The sequence below is a fragment of the Felis catus genome, chromosome A1, assembly GCF_018350175.1.
Source record: "Felis catus isolate Fca126 chromosome A1, F.catus_Fca126_mat1.0, whole genome shotgun sequence".
Lineage (NCBI taxonomy): Eukaryota > Metazoa > Chordata > Mammalia > Carnivora > Felidae > Felis > Felis catus.
In genome coordinates this window covers 72,746,330-72,770,889 of record NC_058368.1, presented here as the reverse complement: position 1 = coordinate 72,770,889, position 24,560 = coordinate 72,746,330, and the positions used below count along the sequence as shown (strand labels likewise).

The 24,560-nt window shown below is 37.7% G+C and overlaps 1 protein-coding gene across 3 annotated transcripts in view; it reads left to right on the top strand.

Annotated features, from left to right (window-relative positions):
* FGF14 (fibroblast growth factor 14) overlaps window positions 1-24,560 on the top strand; it is a 623,517-nt gene that overhangs the window by 439,197 nt on the left and 159,760 nt on the right. Inside the window, exon 1 of one of the 3 annotated variants that reach the window (XM_023252979.2) lies at window positions 6,749-6,978. The exons of the other annotated variants lie outside the window; for them this stretch is intronic. Within the exon in view, the coding sequence (XP_023108747.1) occupies window positions 6,786-6,978 (193 nt within the window). The 5' untranslated portion in view covers window positions 6,749-6,785. Of the gene's footprint in view, window positions 1-6,748; window positions 6,979-24,560 lie in introns of those variants that run through there. 3 annotated transcript variants of the gene reach the window in all.

Genomic DNA, 24,560 nt, shown 5'->3' with positions numbered 1-24,560 from the left:
CCATTGCTAATGAAATTAATATTAATAAGACTAATTTTCTTGTTTATTTTCTTGTTTATATACTTTCCTCCATTAAAATTCATTTACTTTTATATTTACAGATACTTCTGATAAATACATCCATAAATGTTTCTAATTTACAATGGATTACATGTATCATGTTTGAAAAGGTGCATATTGTCAACTGGCAATGTGAAAGTGAGGAAGAAAATTGGGTATGGGAGGATGAGTCACAAAGATCAGTAGCACATTCTTATTTATGGCTGAGTAATATTCCATTGTGTATATATACCACATCTTCTTTATCTATTCCTCTCTGGATGGGCACTTGGGTTGCTTCCATATATTAGCTATTGTAAATAATCCTGAAATAAAAACAGGAGTGCATATATTTTTTCAAATTAGTGTGTTTGTCATTTGGGGTAACATAGCTGGATCTAGAGGGTAATATGCCAACTGAAATAAGTCAGTCAGAGAAAGACAAATACCATATGATTTCACTCATATGTGGAATTTAAGAAAAAAAAACAAAGAAAAAAGAAAGACACACAAAAAAACAGACTCTTAAACATAGGGAACAAAATGGTGGCTGCCAGAAAGGAGGTGGGTGGAAGGATAAGTGAAATCGATGAAGGGGATGAAGAGTATACTTACTGTGATTTACAGAATTGTTAAATCACTATATTGTACACCTGAAAGATAATATAACACTCTATGTTAATAATACTGGATTAAAAAAAAGATCACTAGAACAGTTCTCTCCAGTTCAAGTAGAATCAGTCTCATATCTTTCAGTAAAGCACAAGGGTATCCCTGTTAGAATTCAGAATTCAAACTACATGTCATCATAGACTGAGTCTAAGTCATCAAGCAAAAGCTAAAGTACTCACTGTGTATCCTTTTTATGGTGTTGAGATTATGTGTAATCCAGATAGAATTTTAGATACCTTGGTGCTTAAAGAGATCAAGTACCGCAGAGTAATTCATCCCTGACAGCCTAGGATAAGCATGATTCCTATTCCTCTTATTTGGTAATACCTATCTATGTATCCAACTCCTTAATTCTTTCAATAAACAAATATTTACTGAGTGCCTACTCTGGTACCATTTTAGGCGCTAGATAATGTGACAGTAGACAAAAGAAACAAAATATGTCCCCTCATATATTTCAAAGTAGCAAAAGAGTCCAAATTAACAAGGAAATATATAGAATTTTAAAAAGATATAAATGCTGTGTAAGCCATAAAATGGAGAAAGGAAGAGATGGACCGTGTTATTTTACATAGATTTGTAAGAGAAGAGCTCATGTGAAAAGATACTATGTGAGCAAAGAATTGAGGGGGTTGAAAAAGTCAGATGGAAGAAAAAGTATAAAAGTCCTGCTATAGGACAGGAGCATGCCAGGTGGTGTGAGGAACAGGAACTGGTGAATGAAGAAAGTGAAGAAGAAATTATGTCAGAGAACAAATGAAGGCAGATGTGGAAACAAATCATATGGGATATTGTAGGCACCATGAGGTCTTTGGTTTCTGTTGAGGTGTAAGATTTTGAACAACGATGTGATAAAATCTTACTTATATTTTCAACACTTTGGCCACAGTGTTGAGGGCATATCAAAGAAGAGCAAAAGTGGATCCTAGGAGACCAATTAGGTTGCTTTTATAATAATCCAAAAGATGATGGTGGTAGGTAGTAGTGGAGACAGTGGTAGGAAAGGAGAAGTGATGATATTTTGAATGTATTTTGAAAATAGACTGAGTACATTTTTCTGAGCAATTACATATGGCATATGAAAGAAAGAAAATATATTGGTATGATGCCAACATTTTTGACTTGTGGAACAAGAAGAATGGAGTTGTCATTCCACAGATAGAGAAGATTGGAGAAGAACACGTTTGAGAAGGAAGACTAAGAGTTTAATCTTGGCCTCATTAAGCATGAGATGCCTGTGAGACCTCTTATTAAAGATGGAAAAAGTGAAGAAGGGAGTGATGAAGAGTTATTACCAATAGCTACTATATGTTGACTTTCCTGTGTGACAGGCACACTCTAAGTGTCTTACATAATGTTGCCATTGAATTCTCATAATAACCTTATTGTGTTATTATGACAGAAGAGGGAAGTGACACTTAGAGAGGCTTAAATGAGTTGCTCAAGGACACACAGTCAAGCCTATGATTGCCTTATTCCAACTGTGATTTTAGCAACTGTTTCATATTATATTCTAGGTAGAGGGAACAATGTATGCAATGTAGAGAGGTCAAAGGGAGCATGAGATCTTCAGGAAACCTCCAATCACAGGGAAGATATTTGAATAATTACCTTCTCATGAATGACTGCTTCATAATTCTTTACAGCTTTGGAATTGTGTTCTCATAGCCACACATTAATCTCTATGAGGACAGGAAATGATTTTATTATCAGTATTCATTGGGTGGGGAAATGGCTTTATAGGGCCAAGCTCACAAATTTAGTCAATTACACACTAAGATTTGAACTCACACTTCTCTCTCCAAAACTTATATATATATATATATATATATATATATATATATATATATACATACACAGTGTGTATATATATATATATATGTATACAGTGTATGTATATATATGTATATATACAGTGTGTATATATATATATATATATATACATACACTGAATACTTTAAATCTTATTATGAACCCATTTAGGACATGAAGAAATACAATCGAAAATACATATAATTTTATATTGAAAAAAGCATGGAAATTGGAAAATAATTTACAAGATAGGAATGAGTGATCTGGAAAATAATAATGATAAAAAGAGCTATCATTTTTGAGCACCTTAACAGTGTCAGACACTGTACTAGGATCTTTACATTCATTTACTAACTTTGAGCTCACAAGAGTTTAAAAGGAGATTCTATTATCATTTCAATTTTCGAGATGAAGAAACTGAGGCTGAGAGAGACTAAGGCAACATACTAGAGGTCATTATACAGCCGGGAAGTAGCAGAGTTAGGAAATGAACCAAGACCGTGAAATCAGAGTTTAGATTCCTGACAGCCTGGTCAGAAGCCACTCTATCTAGAAGGTACTTTTGTTTGTTTTTACAAAGTCAAAGGTGAAATTAATAACTTCGGGGGGGGGGGGTGGTTCTCATGAATGAGAAATCATTTCCTGAATTAGAGCAAGATATGAATTTGTATTCACCCTCCCAGAAAGGGTTTTCACCCTAGCTTTGCACACATTTTTATCACAGCTTAAAACAGCAGATGGCTCTCTTGCGTTTTCTTTCCCTTACCTCCTTGATCTGTAAACAACTAAACAGCGTTTTGGGGAGGTAAAAGAAAAACACAGGGATTAAGCTAAAGGACCTTGATTATCCCAATGTTGCCTCCACACCAAGCTCCCTTAAAACAGGAAACCACACACACACACACACACACACACACACACACACACACACACACGGCTTGTGAAATTCACAGTCTGCATAGACGCCCTGAGTCTGAGGACCCTGCGGTCCCCCACGCTGTGCCAGGGCGGAAAGCATCAGGAAAGAAAGAGTATTTCTCGTTATCAAAGAGCTGAAAGGCTTGATGCTACGAGGAGTGTTATTAATGTTAGTGGAAGCTGTGAGGATTAATTTCCTTTCCACCTTGAAAAAAAAAAAAAAAAAAGGTGGAAAGCTGCTTTTAAGAGAGGAGAGTATCAGAGACTCTCCTAGCCAGCCAGCGCTCCTCACTCAGGGGAACTTGCTTTTGCTAAGAGAGCTACCCCAAGGCCGGTCAGGATCTCTGTCCTCGGTGCTGAATCGCAGCCTTATCCGGAGGGTACTGAACAGTGAAAGGAGGGGTCTGAAGGAGCCAAAAAACCGACCTCCCAATTAATTACCCAATCCAAAGAGCTGGGGAAAAGACTGCACTATAAGAAAATGCCTGGAAAGGAAATCATTAACACAGATATAATAAGAATAAGCTTAATCTTAATCTGTCCAAATTAATATAGCAGACACATATGTCATAGGGTAAAAAAACCTTTCAAGGCAAACTAGATTATGTTGTACTAGATGTAAGAGGTCACTGTACTTAACGTTTTGCTTCTTTGAAAAACTCACCACTTGCTTTAGATAAATATGTTTAATTGTAAAGTCATTTGGAAATTCCAATCTATAAAGTCTGAAATGTCCAAATGACCTTTCTTCAATAATGTAAGGCAGGAGTACCTACTCTTTATGTTCATTGGTATTTATTTCAGTGAATTTTTAAAAAGACACACTTAAATAGCCATTCTTTGCAGAATGACCCTTCCTTTTTTAGCAGGAACATGGCAAAACAACATAAATACACACTTAGTGAAAATATAAGAACGCAGACACTAAAACGGAAAACAAAGTGGTAGAGACAGAGCAAAATAGTTAAAACACCTCTTTACTTTTACTATCTCATGGGTTATTACGGTTTACAAATTTCTGGCAAAATTACTTCTGCTTATTCCTTTTAATAATTGTGGTTGTTTTGTAGATATAACACAGCAAGGTTTTGAAAATGAGCTTACAGAGTACGTTCTTAAATGTTAAATATAATATACATCATCCTAAAGCCAATGATAATTGCATTGGACCCAAATCTACACACTTCCTTTAAATTTTCTTCCACCAAAGAAACTTACTAGTTAATGTGGAATAAATGCAATGAGTAACAGATGAGAACTAATTGCTTACATGGAGAGGTTGTGGATAAGTTCTATAGAGCAGAAGGTGTCTAGTCTGTAATCAACCCTCGGATGAGCTTCTCCCACTTGCCTGGTTGCAAGTCTTTGTGGGACTTAACTGCCTATTCCTGAGACAAAGAGAACGTGTGTGTTGGTCCAGAACTGTTCCTAGGACTGCTTCCAGAGTGTGCCTCTCCTCTCTCCAGCTCTAAACAGTCACCACCGAAGTGATTGTTAAAAGTCTCTTGATTACCAGATGAATCTTCTTTCTTCCATCCTTCCTAACACTGGATTGAGAGAAGTCTAGTTTTTGCATTTCTTTTCTTTACCTTCCTGTAATGACAAAGCCAAACAGCTTAAAGGGAAGAGGAAAAGGTACTAAACCACAGGAGCAAATTCTACACTTGGCTCTGTCACTCCGAGTGTATCCTAGAAACCACAGATCTGTATTCATCCAAGCATGAAGTGTTTCTCTCTCAACCTTCCTTCCTAGGGTGCCCTCCACTTGCTCCCTTCCTCTTGGACCTTTGTATTTTCAGTTATCCAAGACAGAACACTGCCAGGACACAGACAGGAAGTCAAGGGGAGGAGGCAGCAGCTGTTGTATTTGAATTTCAGACACAGTTCATATGGCTTCGCTCCCTGACAGAGCTTCTCTACCCGGGGACGCCAAAGACAACAGCTCAAATTGGAGTGTTCCTCAGTCTGGCTGCTTTTTGTTGTCCCTGGAATACTGTGGCACCGTCCCCCACCCTTAATATTTCTGCGGTGACTTCTTCAGTGTGCTATCGGGCAATTATCCTCTCCAGCTGCTGCTTTGTAGCAGCGACAGCGGCTGGCTGGCATATCTGAGTGCTGGAGAGCAAATTTGGGAAAGGGGTCTTTCCATACGTACAACCTTAGCATAGCTTCTCACCTTCCCCACCCCCCTCCTTTTTGCTCGGTGTTATGGTCTCAAAATGACAGCAAGAGGGAGAGTCCAGCAAGTTTGGGTAGACTGGATAAGGAGTGGAGGCGCCTCCCTCCTCGGGACACACTCTCCTCCCTGCTTCCTCCCCCTCCTTCCTGGGGTGGAGGGGTTTCGGCGCTGAAGGGATTAGCAGGGAGGGCGGAAACCACCTCGCCCTCCAACCGCAGCCCAGAGTTTCTGGGGACCAGGAGACACGTTAAGATTCAGAAGCCCTGGCCAAGCCGCGGAAGCCTCGGAAACCTGCGAGTTTCATCTAAGAAAAAGCGCACCGATATTCCTTCAACCCCACCTGCTCTGGCTCAGCCTCTTAGCACCCCACCCCCTGGAATCCATTTTAGCTTTCTATTATTATTATTATTATTATTATTATTATTATTATTTTAAATAATTACTATATATATATATATTTTTTTTTCTTTCTGAAGAAAGACATAGGAGGGGAACGGGAGGGAGGTGTAGTGGGGTGGGAACGAAGCGCTTTGATTAGAGATCTCCGGGGAGAAGATTGCTCTCCCCAGATGCTGATTTCCAAAGCACTTGACAATCACCGGCAGAGCCCGAGAGCGGGCGGCGGCGGCGGCACCGGCGGCACCGGCCGGGGGGCAGCGCAAGCCAGGCGCTGAGTCCTGCCTAGCCTGCCCTAGACGGACGCACGCGCCGAGACCCGGCCGGGACCTGCCCTCCATCCCGTGCCCTGGAAGAAGGTAGCAGGATCTACCTCCAGCCCGGGAGGGGGGCGAGGCAAGAAGGCAGTGCGAGTGGCAGTGGCGGCCCCCGAGAGGGCTCCGGCGGCGCGCGGTGAGAGGCGGTGCCCGCAGCCCCGGCCCCACTCCCGGCTCCGACGCGGCCGGGAGGCGGCCGACACGACCTCGGCTCCCGGGGCTCGCCCCGCCGCGTCCCGGGAGCACCTGCGCGCCCGGCCCGGCGCTCCGCGGAGAGGGCGATGGGTCCGAGTCGGGACTGAGCGCCCCTACCCCTCTCCCCAGCCCCTCGGGCCTCTTCCCCCCGCCTCGTCCAGGGCGAGCCGCCGTCTGCGCCGCCCTTTCCCTCTCCCGTGTCCCCAGCTCCCCTTCCCTCGGTCCCCTCCCTCCCCGGACCCATTCCCGGGGCCACCATGGCCGCGGCCATCGCCAGCGGCTTGATCCGCCAGAAGCGGCAGGCGCGGGAGCAGCACTGGGACCGGCCGTCTGCCAGCAGGAGGCGGAGCAGCCCCAGCAAGAACCGCGGGCTCTGCAACGGCAACCTGGTGGATATCTTCTCCAAAGTGCGCATCTTCGGCCTCAAGAAGCGCAGGTTGCGGCGCCAAGGTCTGTGTGGGTCACTGTTGGGAGGTGCGCCCTCGGATCTCTCCCATCTCCCCACCTGCCTGGGGCCTCTTCGGGCTCCCCCTTCCCTCCCTCCCTCCGTCTCTCAGTGCCCCACACCCCCTAAGTCCCCTTCCGAGCGCTCCGAGCGCCTTCCGCCTGCCCGTGGGAGCTGGGAACCTTCTCTCAGGCAACCTGTAGCCACGGAAAACCCCGCCAGGAGCCGGCAAGTTGGCCCGCTCTTCGCCGGCTTCCTCTTGCTCCCCGAGTCTCATGTGGGCTGGCTTCCAGGGAAAATCTTTCTACTCTGGGGGGCTTGGCTTCCCCCGGGGATATAGCGTCTGAGTCTAGAATGCTAGGGAAAGATCTCTGCAGCACCTCGGGGTCTCGCTGGCTGCTTCCAGTCTGATCCGAGGGGTCATGAATTTGTGTGTCTGGCCTCACTTGGCCTCCCAGCTCTCCTGGAAACATCCTAGGGTCCCAGACCTTGGCGAAATGTGGCGATCTCTACCGCGCCCTCCGCAGGGGCCGGTGTCTGAGAAGTGAGTAGAGGGTGTGTGTGAACTAAGGGCTGGTTCAATTGAGATTTACCCAAACGCTGCTAAGCGGGCAGCACTGAGCGCGCTGAAGCCTGAGGTCACATCTTGGGATGCGGAGAGGGGCGCAGCGTGAGGAAGAATGAGCCCGAATTGGGGAGGGGGGTTGGCGAGGTACACACATCCCTAACATGTTTCAGTTTAAATTCAAGGACTCACGAATTACATGAGGCAAAACAAGCAGTTACTACATACAGATGACTAGAATAGTTGCCTTACTATACATCTTTTTTTTTTTTTTTTTTTTTTTTTTTTTTTTTTTTTTTTTTTTTCTCGAGAAACAACTAGTGCCCAGCATGACCTGCTTTTGCTGCTGTAAAATGTCAGGGTCTGAGAAGGCAACTTAGGAGCCGGAGCCCCGCGGCTTTTGTTCATCTCTGCTTGCTTCCACATCCAGTTGCTAAGGGCGATTGTTTTGAGACTATGTGGGGTGTTCTGTGGGAGAAATGGGGCTTGCTTGCTTTTCATAACTAAGGGGGCTTGGCAGGAAACATCGAAGAATATATTTACATTAATAGGAGTATATGTTTGCCCAGCACGTTATATTCTTGGTGCCCAGCTGTATTTGTTTTAAATACCCTGTTGTTCCAAACACAGGGGACAGAAGCATATGTTTTACATGTGTATCCATGTGAGTGTGTGTGTTCTACACATTTGCAAATTTATGACCAAAAGTTTTAATGCTTGTTTGTTTTTCTTTCTTTTTTTTTTTTTTTTTAAGGCCATAGCTATATGGTTTTAAAGGACAAGAGCTTATCATGACATTGGAAATTGGAGATTATTTGCTCTTAGAATCAAACTTAAAAGGCAAACATTGGAGGAAAATTAGAATGGCAGTTCTAAGGGAGATAAAATTATACAGATATAATACCTAATTGCATAAATATAATATGACTTAATGAAGTATTTGGGGACCATATTTTCAAATGAGTGTAAAAGCTATTAAGAAAAATGGGTTTTAATTTTCCACTTTAGCCTAGAGCCTTATCCAACAAACCTTTGTATTGTAAGAGCAACTCAGTTGTTCTAAACATTGTTGATCCATGAAGGGTCACATTATCATGACTTAGAGTGTTTGCTTTCCCCCCCTTTTTAAATCAGATTATGTTTTAGAACACAGTTTTCACCAGGTAGAGCTCCAAATATGCCATCTACTTGAAGTAAATAAACCTATTCTCTTCTAAATAAGATTACTCTGATATAAACAATGATTAAAACTTACTGTGTCTTCTTTAAATATACAACCAGCAGATAATTTTATAAATATGGACAATACATGTTTTGTCATAGTAATGAAGGAGGGTGTGCTTTACGCTTCTGTATTATAAGATGGGGATATACTTTTTTTCCAGGTATGGGAAGATATCTGAGTTTCCTAATGGTCTGTTATACCATTTCAACCCTGACTGCTCTCTTGGTATTCATGAGTTCAAAATGATATGCGTGCATCAATGATCTGTAAGAAAAACATATTTGAGGTCACTTTTGCTCTCTTATTTTCCATGGGAAAATGGAACAGAAGATAGGCTAAAAAGAAATGTGATCAAGACCTTTCCTTTTATTCTCTTTATATTTCTCATATATAAAGAAATATATTCTCTTGTGAAGAAAAATATAGATATATTCCTAGAACACCAAACATTAATTTGTTATTACTAATTTAAGCAAAATCAATATTAAAACTTTATATTATATAAATTATATATTGATATATAATTATATGATTTTATATTACATATAACCATAACTATATATGTGTATGTGTGTGTATATATATATATATATATATATATATATATATTTGTTTCATTATTTAATTAAATGATCTTTAAGAAAATATTTTTAAGCAAAGTTACCTTTACCTCCAAACTCACTCTTTGAGTAAGAATTACCCTCAGGAAATTTTAAAAATCTGATTTGTTCATTTAAAGATGCCACTTTTAGGTACAACAATTTCATTTATCTTCATACTGAAATGTCATTGATCTGACAAAGAGTTATTGAATCTTCTTAATATGTCAGGTTCTGTTCTAGGTGTTCTGTATAGAGCAATGAGTAGAACAAATGAAGTCCCTTCCATCATGGAGGTTACAAATATGGGGTAGAAAGTCATTGCATATGGAAAGGAACAAATTAATAAGAAATTAGGAAACTGAATGTCCTATAAAGAACAAAGAGGGCTGAGGTGGAGGCTTCAGGGGCAAGGGAGGTGGAGAGAAACTTGATTAGATCAAGTATGCAGGGTGGGCCACACTGAGAACTCCAGGTTGAGAGCTGACATATGAGAAGAACAATGGAAGCCACTGAGTTGAGGCTTCGAGAGAAGCAGAGGAGGTATAGACACTAAGTACACTGTCATCTTGTATTGTAGGCCATTTTGGCTGAAGTTTACATTTCGACAGGTAAATTCAAATACGTTTGACATGTTGGCAAACAGAATAAAAAATTGCTCCACATTTTGTGTTTTGAGAAGAGTAATAGACATATATATCTTAAATGTAGGGCCTTTTTTCCCTTTTCATGCTTTTTAAATTAGGAATTTATTTAATATAATGATATGGCTTATATTTACTTATGAGTTTTTATTTTAGCTCTATCCCCCACTCTGATCATCTCCCCCCCCCCCCCCCCGCCCACCCCCCCTCACCATGGAAGGGTCATTTTTGTACCAATTGAGTGCCTGTTGTACCATTTTGTCCTCTTGTAAAGGACAGGAATTTACAAGATGGCTTTGGTGATTGTGTGGGAACCCTGAGTACCCCACCTTTCCAAATTTATCTCTCTACCTTCCTTACCTCCATAGACTCCAAACACCTTTCAAAGTTCCCAAAATTAGCCACATGCTTTCAAATCCCTGTTCTTTTGTTTGTGCTTTACTCTGTGTATAGAATCGTCTGTCTTCTATTTTCACTTGTTGAAATTGTCTCCATTTCTTAAAGCTTAGAGAAAATGCCATCACCTCTAAGAAGTCTTCCCTCATTGTGGTGAAGTAAGAATACTCCTCTTGTGGCATTTTATACCTCACTGCCATTGTTTATGCCTGAAAATAATTAATTGTGCCACATCCCAAGATGTGATTGATTGTCATTCAGAGCAAAGTCTGTGTTTTCTGCACTTTCATAGACTCTCAAATCTTGATTGAGTGTCTGCCATGTCCTAGGTACTTGGCATTGCCCTTGAATTGAAGTGAAGGAAGGTACCAGATCCAAAGATAAAAGAATGTCACTGAACCACAGTGCTCTAAATAGACCATTTTAAAAGTATATATTTTCAAGTATATATTTCACTTTCTCTCTCCCTCTCTTCTCTCTCTCTCTCTCTCTCTATATATATATATAAAATATATATATATATATTATATATATGTACACATGTACATATGTATATACACGTATACACACACACACACAACTTATCTCCTTTTTTAAGGGACTAGGGTGATTACATATTTGTGAGTTATTCTCAAAAATCCAAGAATATGACCAACCTCACTTTAAGGCTTAACTAATTTATGAAAATAGACATTTATGATATCTATTAATTTAGCTAAAGAAAGAAGAGGACACAAGGAAACCAATAATTTGTAAATAGTTTTGTTTAGAATCTTAACTTTTTTTATTGAAAGTGAAAATTCAAATAGAAACTACAAGCAATGATATATAATGAACACTTTATCCTAAAAGTTCTATATTTTTGTTTTTAATTTTTAAACCAAAACAAGAAACTTTATTCTTGTAAGGCAATACACTTTCAAATTTTTTTAGTGTGGCTAATATAATTGTTTCTTGAAATCTACTTTTTTTTTGGCTACCGTCATAGGAGCCATGGTATCATGTGTCATGTATGGTTTAATCAGTAGTTGTGTGGGTTTCTTACTAACACATTTTACCTAAAATAAATTACAGGATGTCTTAAGAAAGAAGAAGTGAAAAGGAGCTACTTAAAATTTGTTTTCAAGTTATTTTGTAATGTAAAAAGCAGAAATATTTGTACACCTACATCAACAAACCTGCTTTGCTCTAGTGGGATAGTGAAACCCATCAGTTATAAAAGTGGTCTTCTTACCAAATGTTATGTAAGGGAAGGTGTGACCACCTTCTCAGGAAATAATCAATAGCAAAGAGTAATCAATCAAAAGACCATTGTTCTTTGTGCTACTGCTTCAGAGCCATTACCCCGTGAAAGTACAGACCATCTGCTTACATCGGCTGTTTAGGTGAAAATAAAACAAAAGAATATTTCCCCCCCTACGTATCATCCTTCTTTTCTTTGGGAAGTGTATTTTTTTAGTTTTCTAAGGCCATGTGCATGAGAATCTTCCTACTTGTCTTTTGATAATACCTGTTGCTAACTTGTTGACAATCAGAATTTTATTATTTGTTAGCTGCATTAAGGTAAGACAAAATCATAGTTTTTTTTTCTAAATTGAGACGTCTAATTTTTTAACAAGGATATTTTGTCAAATGTAGAGTTTTCTCTACATTTCCTAAATGAGAGATCTTATGGGAATATTGCTGAATTGATAAACAAAACAATGTTTGAGAATTTTTAAAAACTTGACCTTGCTTGCTTATGCATTTCTCTTAATTGTTGTAATTTCAACCTTGCACATTGTCTGAAAATGGTCAATACCATAGTGGTGCAATAAATTAAGAAATGATGCAGTGAGTGAAGTGTAAGATAGCATAGTAGCTTAGGTAAGATATGAGTAAGTTTAGGTAAGATGATTTGCTTTGGGTTGAGTTAGATTCATAGATGGAGTTTACGTGTATTGAGAAAATAATACTGTTTAGTAGTGAAGAAACCCTTTGACATTTTGTAATAAAAGATTTCAGGAGCACCAGTCCCCCTAAATTCCCCACCAGGTTACCATTATTAATTACCGGTTTCACTTTACATTTCAAATTACTAGAATTATTAGTGTAGTTCTACGTTTAGCCCACAAATTTTATTATTTTCATAATAATTTTAATCTATATAATGTTACCATAAGAAAATTGTTTTCAGGTAGACATGAACCTCTCCTCCCCTCTCTTCAGTGTAAAATGATGTCTTTTAGATTTTATTTGCTTAGCTTCAAAATAATGGCAGGAATTCAAAGGAAAAGGTAGATGACATTTTTCAGTCTGATTAATCTATTTAGTTTTGTGAATCTAGGTTTCTTTCTAGGTATATCTTGTATTAATTTCTCCCCCAATAGTGAGAAACTTTAGCCAAAACAGACTATGGTATTTCAATAACAAAAATTTGTATATGATGTTTTAAATGTTGTCACTAGCATTCAAGTGGAAAAACACAAAAACAAAAGCATAATGGTAAACTCAAACATATAAAAGATAATTTTAGCAAGATTGATGCAATTTAAAGTCAATCACAGTGTGTCAGCATAACTAGAAACAACTAATTTAGAAATTTTACCTATAAAGATTCCAATGTTCATTTTAAGAAACTCAGATTATGTGGCTATGCTACTAATTAGTGTTTACTGGAAGGATAGCAGTAGGGAGTGGTAGTAGGAATCTAGACACCTTATAAAAACATTTTATGATAGTTATTACTTTGTCATTCAGACAAAAGACTCTTTTCATAAAGCTGTATTGTGTGAAATATTTTTGTGTGTGTTTCAACCTTCACTCTCATAGTTCCTGGCTATCAGGTTTAATGGGGACCCTTATGGTATGACAGGATCATATGTAGGATGGGGTATAGCCACTTCAAAGTCAGTGTCTTACCAGTGCCTGGCATATAAATAACATTGCACAAGAATTCATTGAATGAATGAAAAATTGTATTATTTCTCAGGATATACATGTAACATAGAGTGACTGTTGAAATCACTGCCCACATAGCAATGGTTATCATTGACTGGACATTTATTAATACATTTATCACCTGCCTGTATGGCACTCTGTGTCAGGCACTCTCACACTGAGTACTATCTCATCCTTACAACAAATCTATATGGTAGGTACATTACATTATCTATCCATTGATACCCTAAATTACCTATTAATGGATGATACACTAATACTATCTATCCATCCATTTTATAAATGAGGAATCTGAAACAAACAAAAAATGTTTGAGTAAATTGCCCAAGTTCATATATCTTCAAAGAGTGGAGGTTGCCAGGCTGACACCAGAGTCCCTGCTCCTAACAAATCCCAGTTCTCAATTGTCACATACTTTATTTCTTGTCTCAATTAGGTGAGATACTTCACCATTTTGCAGCACAAAGGAAACTGAGGCTCAAGGAATTTGCATTTTGCCAAAAGACTTAAAAACACAAACAGATTTCAAAAACAAATCTGCCTGTCCCTAAATCCTCTATTCTCTCCCTACTTTACCCTTCCCATTCTTCATAATGTTGTGAACTCATAATTAATGAAAGACACCTAACTTTAAGGCATGTAGTAGACATTCAATGTATATATCTGTTGATTGGATTCAAGGAATAGTGTATTATTAACTTTTTAAAATTGAGGGTGTAAGAAAGCTTGCCTGGAAGTGGAGACATTTGTGGGTTTTGGCAATTTTGCCATGATGTTTTTAACATAGGGATGTAGCTTTGATTTCCCAACAAGTGTTTGGATGAGACACTCATTGATGTTGTCTCCTTGGTGAATTATAACATTGACCTGAAACTCTGAAAAGGATTAATTTGGAGTGCTTTCATTAGCATATAATGAATTTCATGTTAAGTCTTTCATTAATTTTTTATTAATTTTCCTAGATTATATATTTTAGACATTTCTCATTTCTAATGAGATGTTTATTGGTTACATTCCTTATTGGCCTCATTGTACATGATAAAGTAAAGCAAACCACTAAGGTTACAGAGTCACAAATTAATCATTAAAATTTCAGACTGTTAGAAACCTAGATACTGTGTGTTGTATGCTGCTTTTGAATTAACACAATGGTTCATATGTATTTTCTAATGAGTTCTCAGATCTTGTTCTTAATACTGATGCCAGAAGAACATAAGGTAGTCAAGTCTAATTTGTGTGTATATTGTATTATTCGCTTTATAAAAATTGCACATGGGTGAATATTTATCTCTGAAACAAACTTACAAATCTAGTCATATGTTATTTGGATATTTTATTGACTTATATGGCTTTTATTTTCTTGTTTACCTTACTTACATGGTGAAACGAATTGGTTAATCCAACTGTCAACCTACTTTGTGTCTGCACATACACAGATGGTTTTGGCTGAAGAGAAAACATGCATACACATGGGTTGTTCCTACTTTAAGTTCGTAGTCAATTACATCAAGTGGGCCCTTGGTACATTTAACAAAAAATCACTTTCTACTTAACCAGATGATTTTCATACCTTCTCTCTTCCCTGTCTCTTGTACTTCCTCCCCCATACCCCTCTCAACTATCCTCTTACTTCTATATTTCTCTGAGAAAATAGAAATAATGAAAAATAAATTTTCACACACTTCACTATTGCCTATCTGCGTATCTAACCATTTACTCCTTTTTCTTCCTGAACTTGGAGATGAGCTCTTAATACTCCTATTTAAAATTAAGACCTCGTCAAATTGAGGGATAGATCCTTTCTCCTTCTCAGGGACACCAGTGCAATAGTGCCCCTCTCTCTTCTGCATCATATAATCTTCATATCTTACAATATAATTCTCATCAAAATATAAATATGCTGTGACATATCCCATCTTAAAAAGTAATCTCCTCATGATTATTCATTCTTCTCTAGCTATTAAATCAATTGTCTTTTGTCAGCAAAACTCCTTGAAAAATAGATCTCCAATTTCTCTTCTCCTGTTCTCTCTTGAGCCCTTTCTAAATCAGGTTTTTGCTCCCACCGATAAGCTGTTCTTCTTAAGGTCTCCAACAACCTACAAGTGGTCAGACCCAAGGGTTTAATCTTTTAGCCCTTAATCCTATTTGTACAGCACTTGAAAGTCAACTTTTCATAATAAACTTGTAGTTTTTACTACAATTAGGTAAAGTCAGCATCAAAATACTTTTAACATATCATTTACCCCATGAAAACCATTTGTGCTGATCATCTCTTCCCAGTTATGATAGGTCTGTATTTACAATTATGATAACATGTTAACTATTGCGATCATACAACATGACACCCTGCCAAACCCTATTAGTACTCAGTTGACACTCAGGTACATTCATTAGAAGGCAATGCTTAATGTTTCCTTACTTGGGAAGAACATTATTTTCGTCACATATATTTGTATTGGGCCCGAGCGACCTGTCTTCATAAAACAGAGAATTTGAATCATCTAAGAGTTAGTCTTTCCTTTTTTGTCTTTGCATTCAAATATAATAGATTTGTGATTAAGTAACCACTGTTTTCCAAAATCTTGAATTACTAGCATAGCCAGTAGTGATTGGAAAATTAAAATATTTGGTTAATTTGCTTAATGATAAACATTACTCATATTCAAGCATTATACAGAAAGAAATAGTTATAAATGTAAGAAGAGCCATTTAACAGTTCATTTTCTGTATATGAAATGCTTTCACTGATATATTCAGTTTTAAGTAATGTTAATGGGTTCTCTTACATATCTACCTATTGTATGTAGATACACAGTTATGTGATCTGGTGACAAAGTTAAGGTTACTTTGTTACATTTGCATTTTTGATTAAAAAAATCCCCTGTTGGAATGACAAACAGCTTTTGAGATAGGAGAAGTGCAAAGTGCTGGCAATTAGAATCAGGGAGTAAATTCATAGGGTTCTATTATTTCCTCTTGTTAGATTATCCAAGGCAAGATGTACCACCGAGTTCAGTAACTACGACGTGAATACAGTGTCTTTTCTCAGGAAACTCTTGAATGTCTGATGGGCAATTGTTCATTTTCTTCAGAATCCAATGATTTTCTCCTTTTTGAAAACATCTTTAAAAAAGTCAGAATTTCATCGCTTGATGTCTTTTTATTCCTTCACATGCCTCATTTTATCTCTTTAAATTTATGTAAATAATTTCTGCCTAGCCCTAACTACATTATGCCCTTTAAATATTTGTTCATGGCTTTTTATCCTCCTTACCATTTGGCCAACTTACAATTGTTTAACTCTATTAATCTCTCTGCATAAGTAAATGCCACAAGCACCTTAATCATTTCTGTGGCTTACATTGTTCAATAATTACCTCATCCTTATGCCAGCAAATGACATGGAAGCTGTTTTCATGAAGAGAATTTCATGCTGAGGCCAGCCTTGGTGCGGAGAAGATGGCATCTTCCGTTTCCCTTCTCTCCGGGGCCGGGTTCTGCCTTGAATGGAGGGATGAGGAAATTGGGCAAGTCTACACAAGACAGAAGTATTTGTCTTGGCTTCATGCCTGACCAATTAAAGGAAAAAGCAGGGAAAGTAATCAAACATCTTTCCTGCATCTGCTAGGATTAGAAGCATTATATCCCACATCTCTTACTTCTCCCAGTGATAGGAAATAGGTGGTATTATTTTCATGTTCATGGATGAGAGGAAATGAAGTAATTTTTCCAGAGACTTGTATTTGGCAGAAGTAGTATTTGAATGCAGTTCAGGTCTAACTGATATAGGGTGTATATTTTTAGAATTGACCCAGCGGATCTGAGATGATAATAGTTTTCAGCATTATATCCCAGTGTCTTCCTAGATTTATCCCCCGGATGGTCTAGAATGTCAACCACAAGGTTTTCCTCTGTTCGTGCTTACAGGTTCCAGATGGGGGAACATGGGTGCTCCAGTGGCTGCCAGGGCCAGTGTTGTCACACCCATGATAACCACCTCCCACAGAAGTGTGTCTTTTGCTCTGCCTCTACTTTTCATTTCCATATGATGCTTGGGACACCAGGTCAACACATTGTAGAGAACAGCAGAGCTCAGACACATTCATTCTGTAGTCTGTAGTCTCTTAGATTTTCTTTTTGGAGTGAGCCACCACAGACTGCGTGGCAATGCTGAAGTTTTCCTGTAAGGTTTGGAATATTTTATGTTTGTCAATTTTGATATTCTTCATCCCCAGGCCTTTGCATTTTGGAAAATTGTGAAAGTAATAAAAGCTGCTGAAGTTTCGAGAATATGGAATTAATAAGCAAAGTTTTCCTCTTCCTCTGCTACTGCTGCTGAGCTAACACAATTTTTAATCATTAGAAATGTCCCTGGTATCCAAATGCTCCCATGACTGTTTTCATTTTACTTTCCGGATGCTTTATTGTTGTGTGGTCAAGTGAAACAGACTCATGGTACAATATTAAGCACTTTTTTGCAAGGTCTATGCCACTAAATCAGCCTAAAGGTAAAATTTTCATATCTGTGTGGGTTTTTCTTTTGCCCCATGACAGTAGCAAGAGATTACTTTAGCACCATCTCCCTACATTCATTAGTTTAGAGCATAAATATTCCAATTTGTTCACTTTTTGAAAAAGGAAACACAGCACTTTGTGACATCACAGTTGTTTAACATGAACTGAAATGTTATCGTTCTTGTCTGGCTTCATCCTGTTTGTTCTTCCTCGTTTTCTCCCCCTACACGATGCCTGTCATGTCTTCTGAGGTAGGCTCGTTGATTTTTTTCTTAAAAAGTGAATGCAACGAAATACACCCCAATCTCACCTGCACTGCCTCTAGCCACTATTATTTCCCACGATCCCTGTACAGCCCAGCCCTCCCTACGCACAGTGGCTCTGTGATGCCCTGGTCTTAATGGGAAGAGGGTGGACTCTGGCACCAGACAGAAGGCCTCCCTCTGCCTTCTACTGGCTGAGCAACTCAGAGGAGTCTGTGAATGTACAGGGACTTCTATGCAACCAGCAGCTCAGACAAGATGATTTGGGAGATATCATTTAGCTTTAAATTCTTTTTCTCACTTGTTTAGAAGCCCACATGGGCTGAGCCTTAAAAAATCAAGGCAGAGACAGGTTCCTTTGCACGGGTTTGTGCTTACATTAAAACGCCATCTATGGAACAGAGCCAATCCTCTCAATGGTCTGTTCTCAGTGTCTGTTGCCCGATTCCCCTGCCCCAGAATCCCATCTCCTCAGTTCTTCCTCAGCCCTGTGCCTTCTGATTTACTTTGGTTCCATGCTTCCTTTTGGCTGTTTACTAATTACAGCCTGAAAACAGTTGGCTAATTATTTCTGTATACTATATTTATTCTGCCTCTTAAGATTTACAATCCAACAATCTTGTCTGTTGTTAAGTTTGAAACAATTGAATTTAAGAATCCTCTCTCACTGTGTGTGTGTGTTTGCAAGTGAAAAAGTATGTTGTACATGTGTGTAAATAAGAAAATTAGCGTGAAAAATGCTGTGTGATACAGACACAACCTGAAGCATAAAAACAAAGAACTAAGCATGTTTAATTCCAAATATATATATTTTTAAAAATTGGTGGCTCAGCTTCCCATCCCCCACTCCTGTAATTATTTCACTCTGTCCTTTGGCAGATAAAAGCTACTATTCTCCTAGATGCACTGGTGTGGATACTAAGACAGGAAATAAAAAAAAAAAAGAAGACTGCTCAGGTCTCTAGTAAATGTCAGTTTAATGCCTCCCAGTACATCTAGAACTCAGTTCTTTCAGATAACTTGATTTGCTTTATCTTAACAAACCTCATTAACTTTTCTGGAGTTGACATCTGCACAGAATTTTTTTTTTTTTTTTACAGGTTTAACACATAAGACCCAGTCGTACTAACAAGTAAGCTAAAACCCATTTGAAAGGAATTAAAGCTTCAATGAGGAAATATAGAAACAGTGACAAGTCTAGAAAGAAAGGTATAACAAAATGAACACACACACACACACACACACACACACACACACACAAATATATACCTGCCACAATCATCTCCACAAGCATGATCTGCGACACGAACAAATGTTAAGGTGTGCATAGGAATTTCAATCTTCCATTTTAAGTTCTGTTAAGTAATATTGAACATATTCTTAAAGAACAGCATCTCATGCCCTTAAATAGCAACCAGCATGTATTTAAAGAGAGCAATAAAGGAAAGGAAATCAAACAAAAAAAAATAGGAAGTAATCTAGGTGGCAGCATTGGATGGACAAGAAAAATAAAACCATTGGATATTAACCAATTAGAATTGACAGCAACAGCAAGTTCGCTTTGGAAGAGAAAGAAAAGCACCAAAGAAATGAGGTTCTCAATTTTAAGAAGTTGAATTTATCAAACATAGGAATAAAGCAATCGGATTTGTATCAAAAGTGCTGGTTTTGAAAGTAGGCCAGGCTGAGGTGCTTCTAATTAGTGACGAGCTAATGAAACTTCAGAGCCTCAAAAACTATGACAAAGTTTGGAACAGGAAAAACATTCGTTTGTTAAAATCTCAGCAAATAGTAATTTTCCTAGTGAAGAAAATAATTATAAGCCAAGAGGATTCCTTTATGCTTCAGGGAGTTGGTTATTCTGTGGTTATTGGTACTGTATCCAAGGTGATTCCATTTAAAGAGTGCATTACACACAAGTGATTTGATTAAACATTCTGGTTTCATGGCTGTGATATCAATATTGGCGGCAAGCATCTTGTTTCATGAGGGAAAATGTGGATGAACCATATACTGCGTATCCTGATATGGGATTTCAAACTGCAGTTGAGAAACTATATAACACAAAAAGGAATTTTTGATACTTGTATGTTGGGTTTATTTTTTTTTTTTTAATGTTTTATTTTTGAGAGAGTGAGTGAGAGAGAAAGAGACAGAGCGAGACAGAGTGCAAGTAGGGGATGGGGCAGAGGGAGAGGGAGACACAGAATCTGAAGCAGACTCCAGGCTCTGAGCTGTCAGCACAGAGCCCGATGTGGAGCTTGAACCCATGAACCATGAGATCATGACCTGAGCCAAAGCCGGACACTTAAACTGACTGAGCCATGCAGGTGCCCAACAAGCAGAAGTCTTAATGCTGAGACTTTGTAGGTATTCCCCTGGCAAAGTGGTTGTATGTATCTGCTTCTGTTTAAGTATCTGTTACCTTGAATAATCTAAAGGGGTTGCTAAACTGATAAACCTGAGATATTCCTACTGTTGCGAGTAAATATAAGGCAACACATTTCTTAGCTCATCAAACTTGACCGTCGTCATCCACATTGAGCTTCACAAAAACTCTTTAACATAGGCAACATTATGCCTATTTTATAAATAAAAGAATGGAAACTTACAGATATTAGTAATTTTTCCTGGGTCTTATAGTCTGTATGATCAGGGTATGTAATAAGATTACAACCCTATATTTTTGGATATCTAGCATGAGGGCTGTTCCTTTATGATACAACTACCATCTTCCTTGAAGTCTTCTTGATAATGAATAGGAAAAATGTGTAGAGAACACTCTTTCCAGGTAGGGAACAAGCTGCAAGTTTTGAGAACATTCTTTCCAATCAGGGTTGGAAGTCACCCTGGGAAGTGGGAGGGAGATGCTAAGAATTACAGTTCTAGTTTATCTGGTCCCACGTCCTCTTTCCTATACATGCTTCAATTTAATTACAAACAGTTTCACTCCATTTTTTTTTAAAAGGACTTTGTTCATGTTTATTGTTCATAAAATTTGCAAGACTGTAAAATCCAGGAGACAATCTAACAGATTAAGTGTTCTTCCCCAGCTTTTGGGAAATGTTATCATTCTTTTTGTCCGTCCCTAGCTTTCCTTTTTTAAGACACTGTTTTTCTGTTGATCAGAAAATCATCTAGTGTTTCTCATGCAACGCTACAGCTGAAGGAGTAAAACATTCCTGGCACGAACACTCAGCAGGTTTATCAGTGACCCATATCTTGAAGATGACATGTGTCTATTTCATAAACTTTATATTAGTTTTATTAAGTTCACAACACAATCTCTATTTTAAAATAGGTACTTCATTGAACTATAACACACACATTGAAAAGTGCACACATCACATACAACTTAATGAATTTTCACAAGCAGAATACACTGACATAGAGACTACCTGGAACAGGAGCAGAACAGTACCCCGGAAATCCTACTCCCAGGGCTTTCCAAACAATGAACCTTACAGGTGGCTGCTATTTTGACTACTAACACAATATATTAGTTTTGTTCGTTTCAGAACTTCATATATGATACCATTTAGCATGTGCTTTTTGAGTCCGGCTTCTTTAACTTAACAGTGTTTGGAGATTCATGACTGTTATCTCTGGGAATTTTTCATCACATCTATAGTGATATCCTCCCTTTTTCCTGATATTGATAATTTTTTCCTTTTTCCTTTTTTTCTCGAACAGTTTTGTTAACATGTATTAAATTTTATTCACCTTTCTTTAAGAAGCCGCTTTTGGCTCAGTTTTTTTTCTATTTTCTGTTTTTGTGTTTTATTAATTCTATTCCTTTTTTTTTAAATTTAAATTCAAGTTAGTTAACATACAGTATAGTCTTGGCTTCAGGAGTAGAACCCAGTGATTCATCACTTACATAAAACACCCAGTGCTCATCCTGAAAATGCCATCCTTGATGGCCATCCCCTTTTAACCCCCTGTCCCCGCCGCCTAGAAAACCTCAGTTTGTTCTCTGTATTTAAGAGTCTCTTATGGTTTGCCTCCCTCTCTGGTTTTAGCTTATTTTTCCTTCCCTTCCCTATGTTCATCTGTTGAGTTTCTCAAATTCCACATGAGTGAAATCGTATGAAATCTGTCTTTCTCTGACTTATTTCACTTAGCATAATACCCTCTAGTTCCATTCACATTGTTGTAAATGGCAAGATTTCATTCTTTTTCATCACTGAGTATTTCACATCTTCTCTATCCAAGAAGCCACTAAAAAGGAGAATTACAGGCCAGTATCCCTGAATTTGCATGCAAGAATTCTCAACAAGATGCTAGAAAATCGAATTGAACAGTACATTAAAAGAATTATTCACCATGTTCAAGTGGAGTTCATTCCTGGGCTGCAGAACTGGTTCAATATTCACAAATCAATCAATGTGATACACCACATTATTAATTCTGTTCTTAACTATTATTTCATTCTATTTTATTTAGATTAAATTTGCTGGTTTGTTTTAACTTCTTGAGTGTACAAATTGCAAGCTTATTAATTGTAGACCATTAAGCATACATTTGATTTTATGCTGTAAATTTATCTGTAATCATGACACCCCAAGCATTTCCCTTTAGCTGCATTGCATGAGTTGTGTTGTGTTATGTTTTAATTTGCATTTGATAAATATTTTCTAATCCCCATTGTGACTTATTCTTTTACTCATGATTATTTAGAAGCTCTTACTTAATTTTCAAATATTTAGGAATTGTCTAGTTATCTTTTTTCATAAAAATAAATTACTAGATCTGTAGGCTAAACCCACCATAATCTGAGAACAAATGACATATGAAGATTGAAAATAAATTTTTTTCAGTAGCCAGATGAAACAATTTATGCACACCCAACTATATTAAATTTGTTAACAGTGTAGTTCAAATTTTCTTTTAAAAATTGATTTTCATGTATGTCTCCACTTTTGTCAGTTACTGAGACAGCTATGTTAAAAATCTCCCATTATGAATATGAATTTTTCTGTATCTACTTTAGATATGTCAGTTTTTGCCTTCTTTATAGGCTAATAGGAAATGATTATATCTCACTGGTGGACATTCCCTTTTATCATAACATCTTGCTTTTTGCTCTAATATTTACTTCGTTTGCTATTAGTATAACTACATCAGCTTTATCTAGTTTAGTGTTTGTGTAGGGGCTATTTTTCATACCTTTAACTTGTCTATAGCCTTATAATTAAGGTGAGCATCTTGTAAGCATGACTTTATTTTTATTTTGATTTAATTTTTGCTTTAGTTACACTCTGACAATCTCTGCCTTTTAATTAGAATATCCAGTCTATTTACATTTAATGAAATTAATGGTATACCAGTTTTACCATTTGTTTTCTATTTGATCTATTCTATTTTTTATTTTTTTATTTTTATTTTTTTATTTTAATTTTTTTAATATGAAATTTATTGTCAAATTGGTTTCCATACAACACCCAGTGCTCTTCCCAACAGGTGCCCTCCTCAATGCCCATCACCCACTTTCTCCTCCCTCCCACCACCCATCAACCCTCAGTTCTCAGTTTTTAAGAATCTCTTGTGGTTTGCCTCCCTCCCTCTCTAACATTTTCTTTTCCTTCCCCTCCCCCATGGTCTTCTGTTAAGTTTCTCAGGATCCACATAAGAGTGAAAACATATGGTATCTGGTATCTGTCTTTCTCTGTATGACTTATTTCACTTAGCATAACACTCTCCAGTTCCATCCACGTTGCTACAAAAGGCCATATTTCATTCTTTCTCATTGCCACATAGTATTCCATTGTGTATATAAACCACAATTTCTTTATCCATTCATCAGTCGATGGACATTTAGGCTCTTTCCATAATTTGGCTATTGTTGAAAGTGCTGCTGTAAACATTGGGGTACAAGTGCCCCTATGCATCCGCACTCCTCTATCCCTTGGGTAAATTCCTAGCAGTGCTATGCTGGGTCATAGGGTAGGTCTATTTTTAACTTTTTGAGGAACCTTCACACTGTTTTCCAGAGCAGCTGCACCAGTTTGCATTCACACCAACAGTGCAAGAAGGTTCCCGTTTCTCCACATCTTCTCTAGCATCCAGTCTATTCTATTTACCTGTTTCTTCATTTTCTTACATTCTTTTAATATGTCAGGAATATTATTTATTGTTGAATTTTTCACCATTATTAGTCTGAGGCTTATAAATCCATTACAATATATTTTAGTGATTACCTTGGATATTACCACATTTAATGTTGACTTAATAGAGTATGATACGCATTTGAATACCTACCACATTTAATACAATGGTTTATCACTTAGTCTCTCTAGTTTTTGATGTTTATTTATTTCTTATTGTCATGCTTTTATTTCCATGTGTATATAAAACATAATAAAATTATTTCTATTAGGTAATAGACTCAATATGTATTAAAGTATTGGTCCTTGCTCTTTATTCTTTTCTACCTT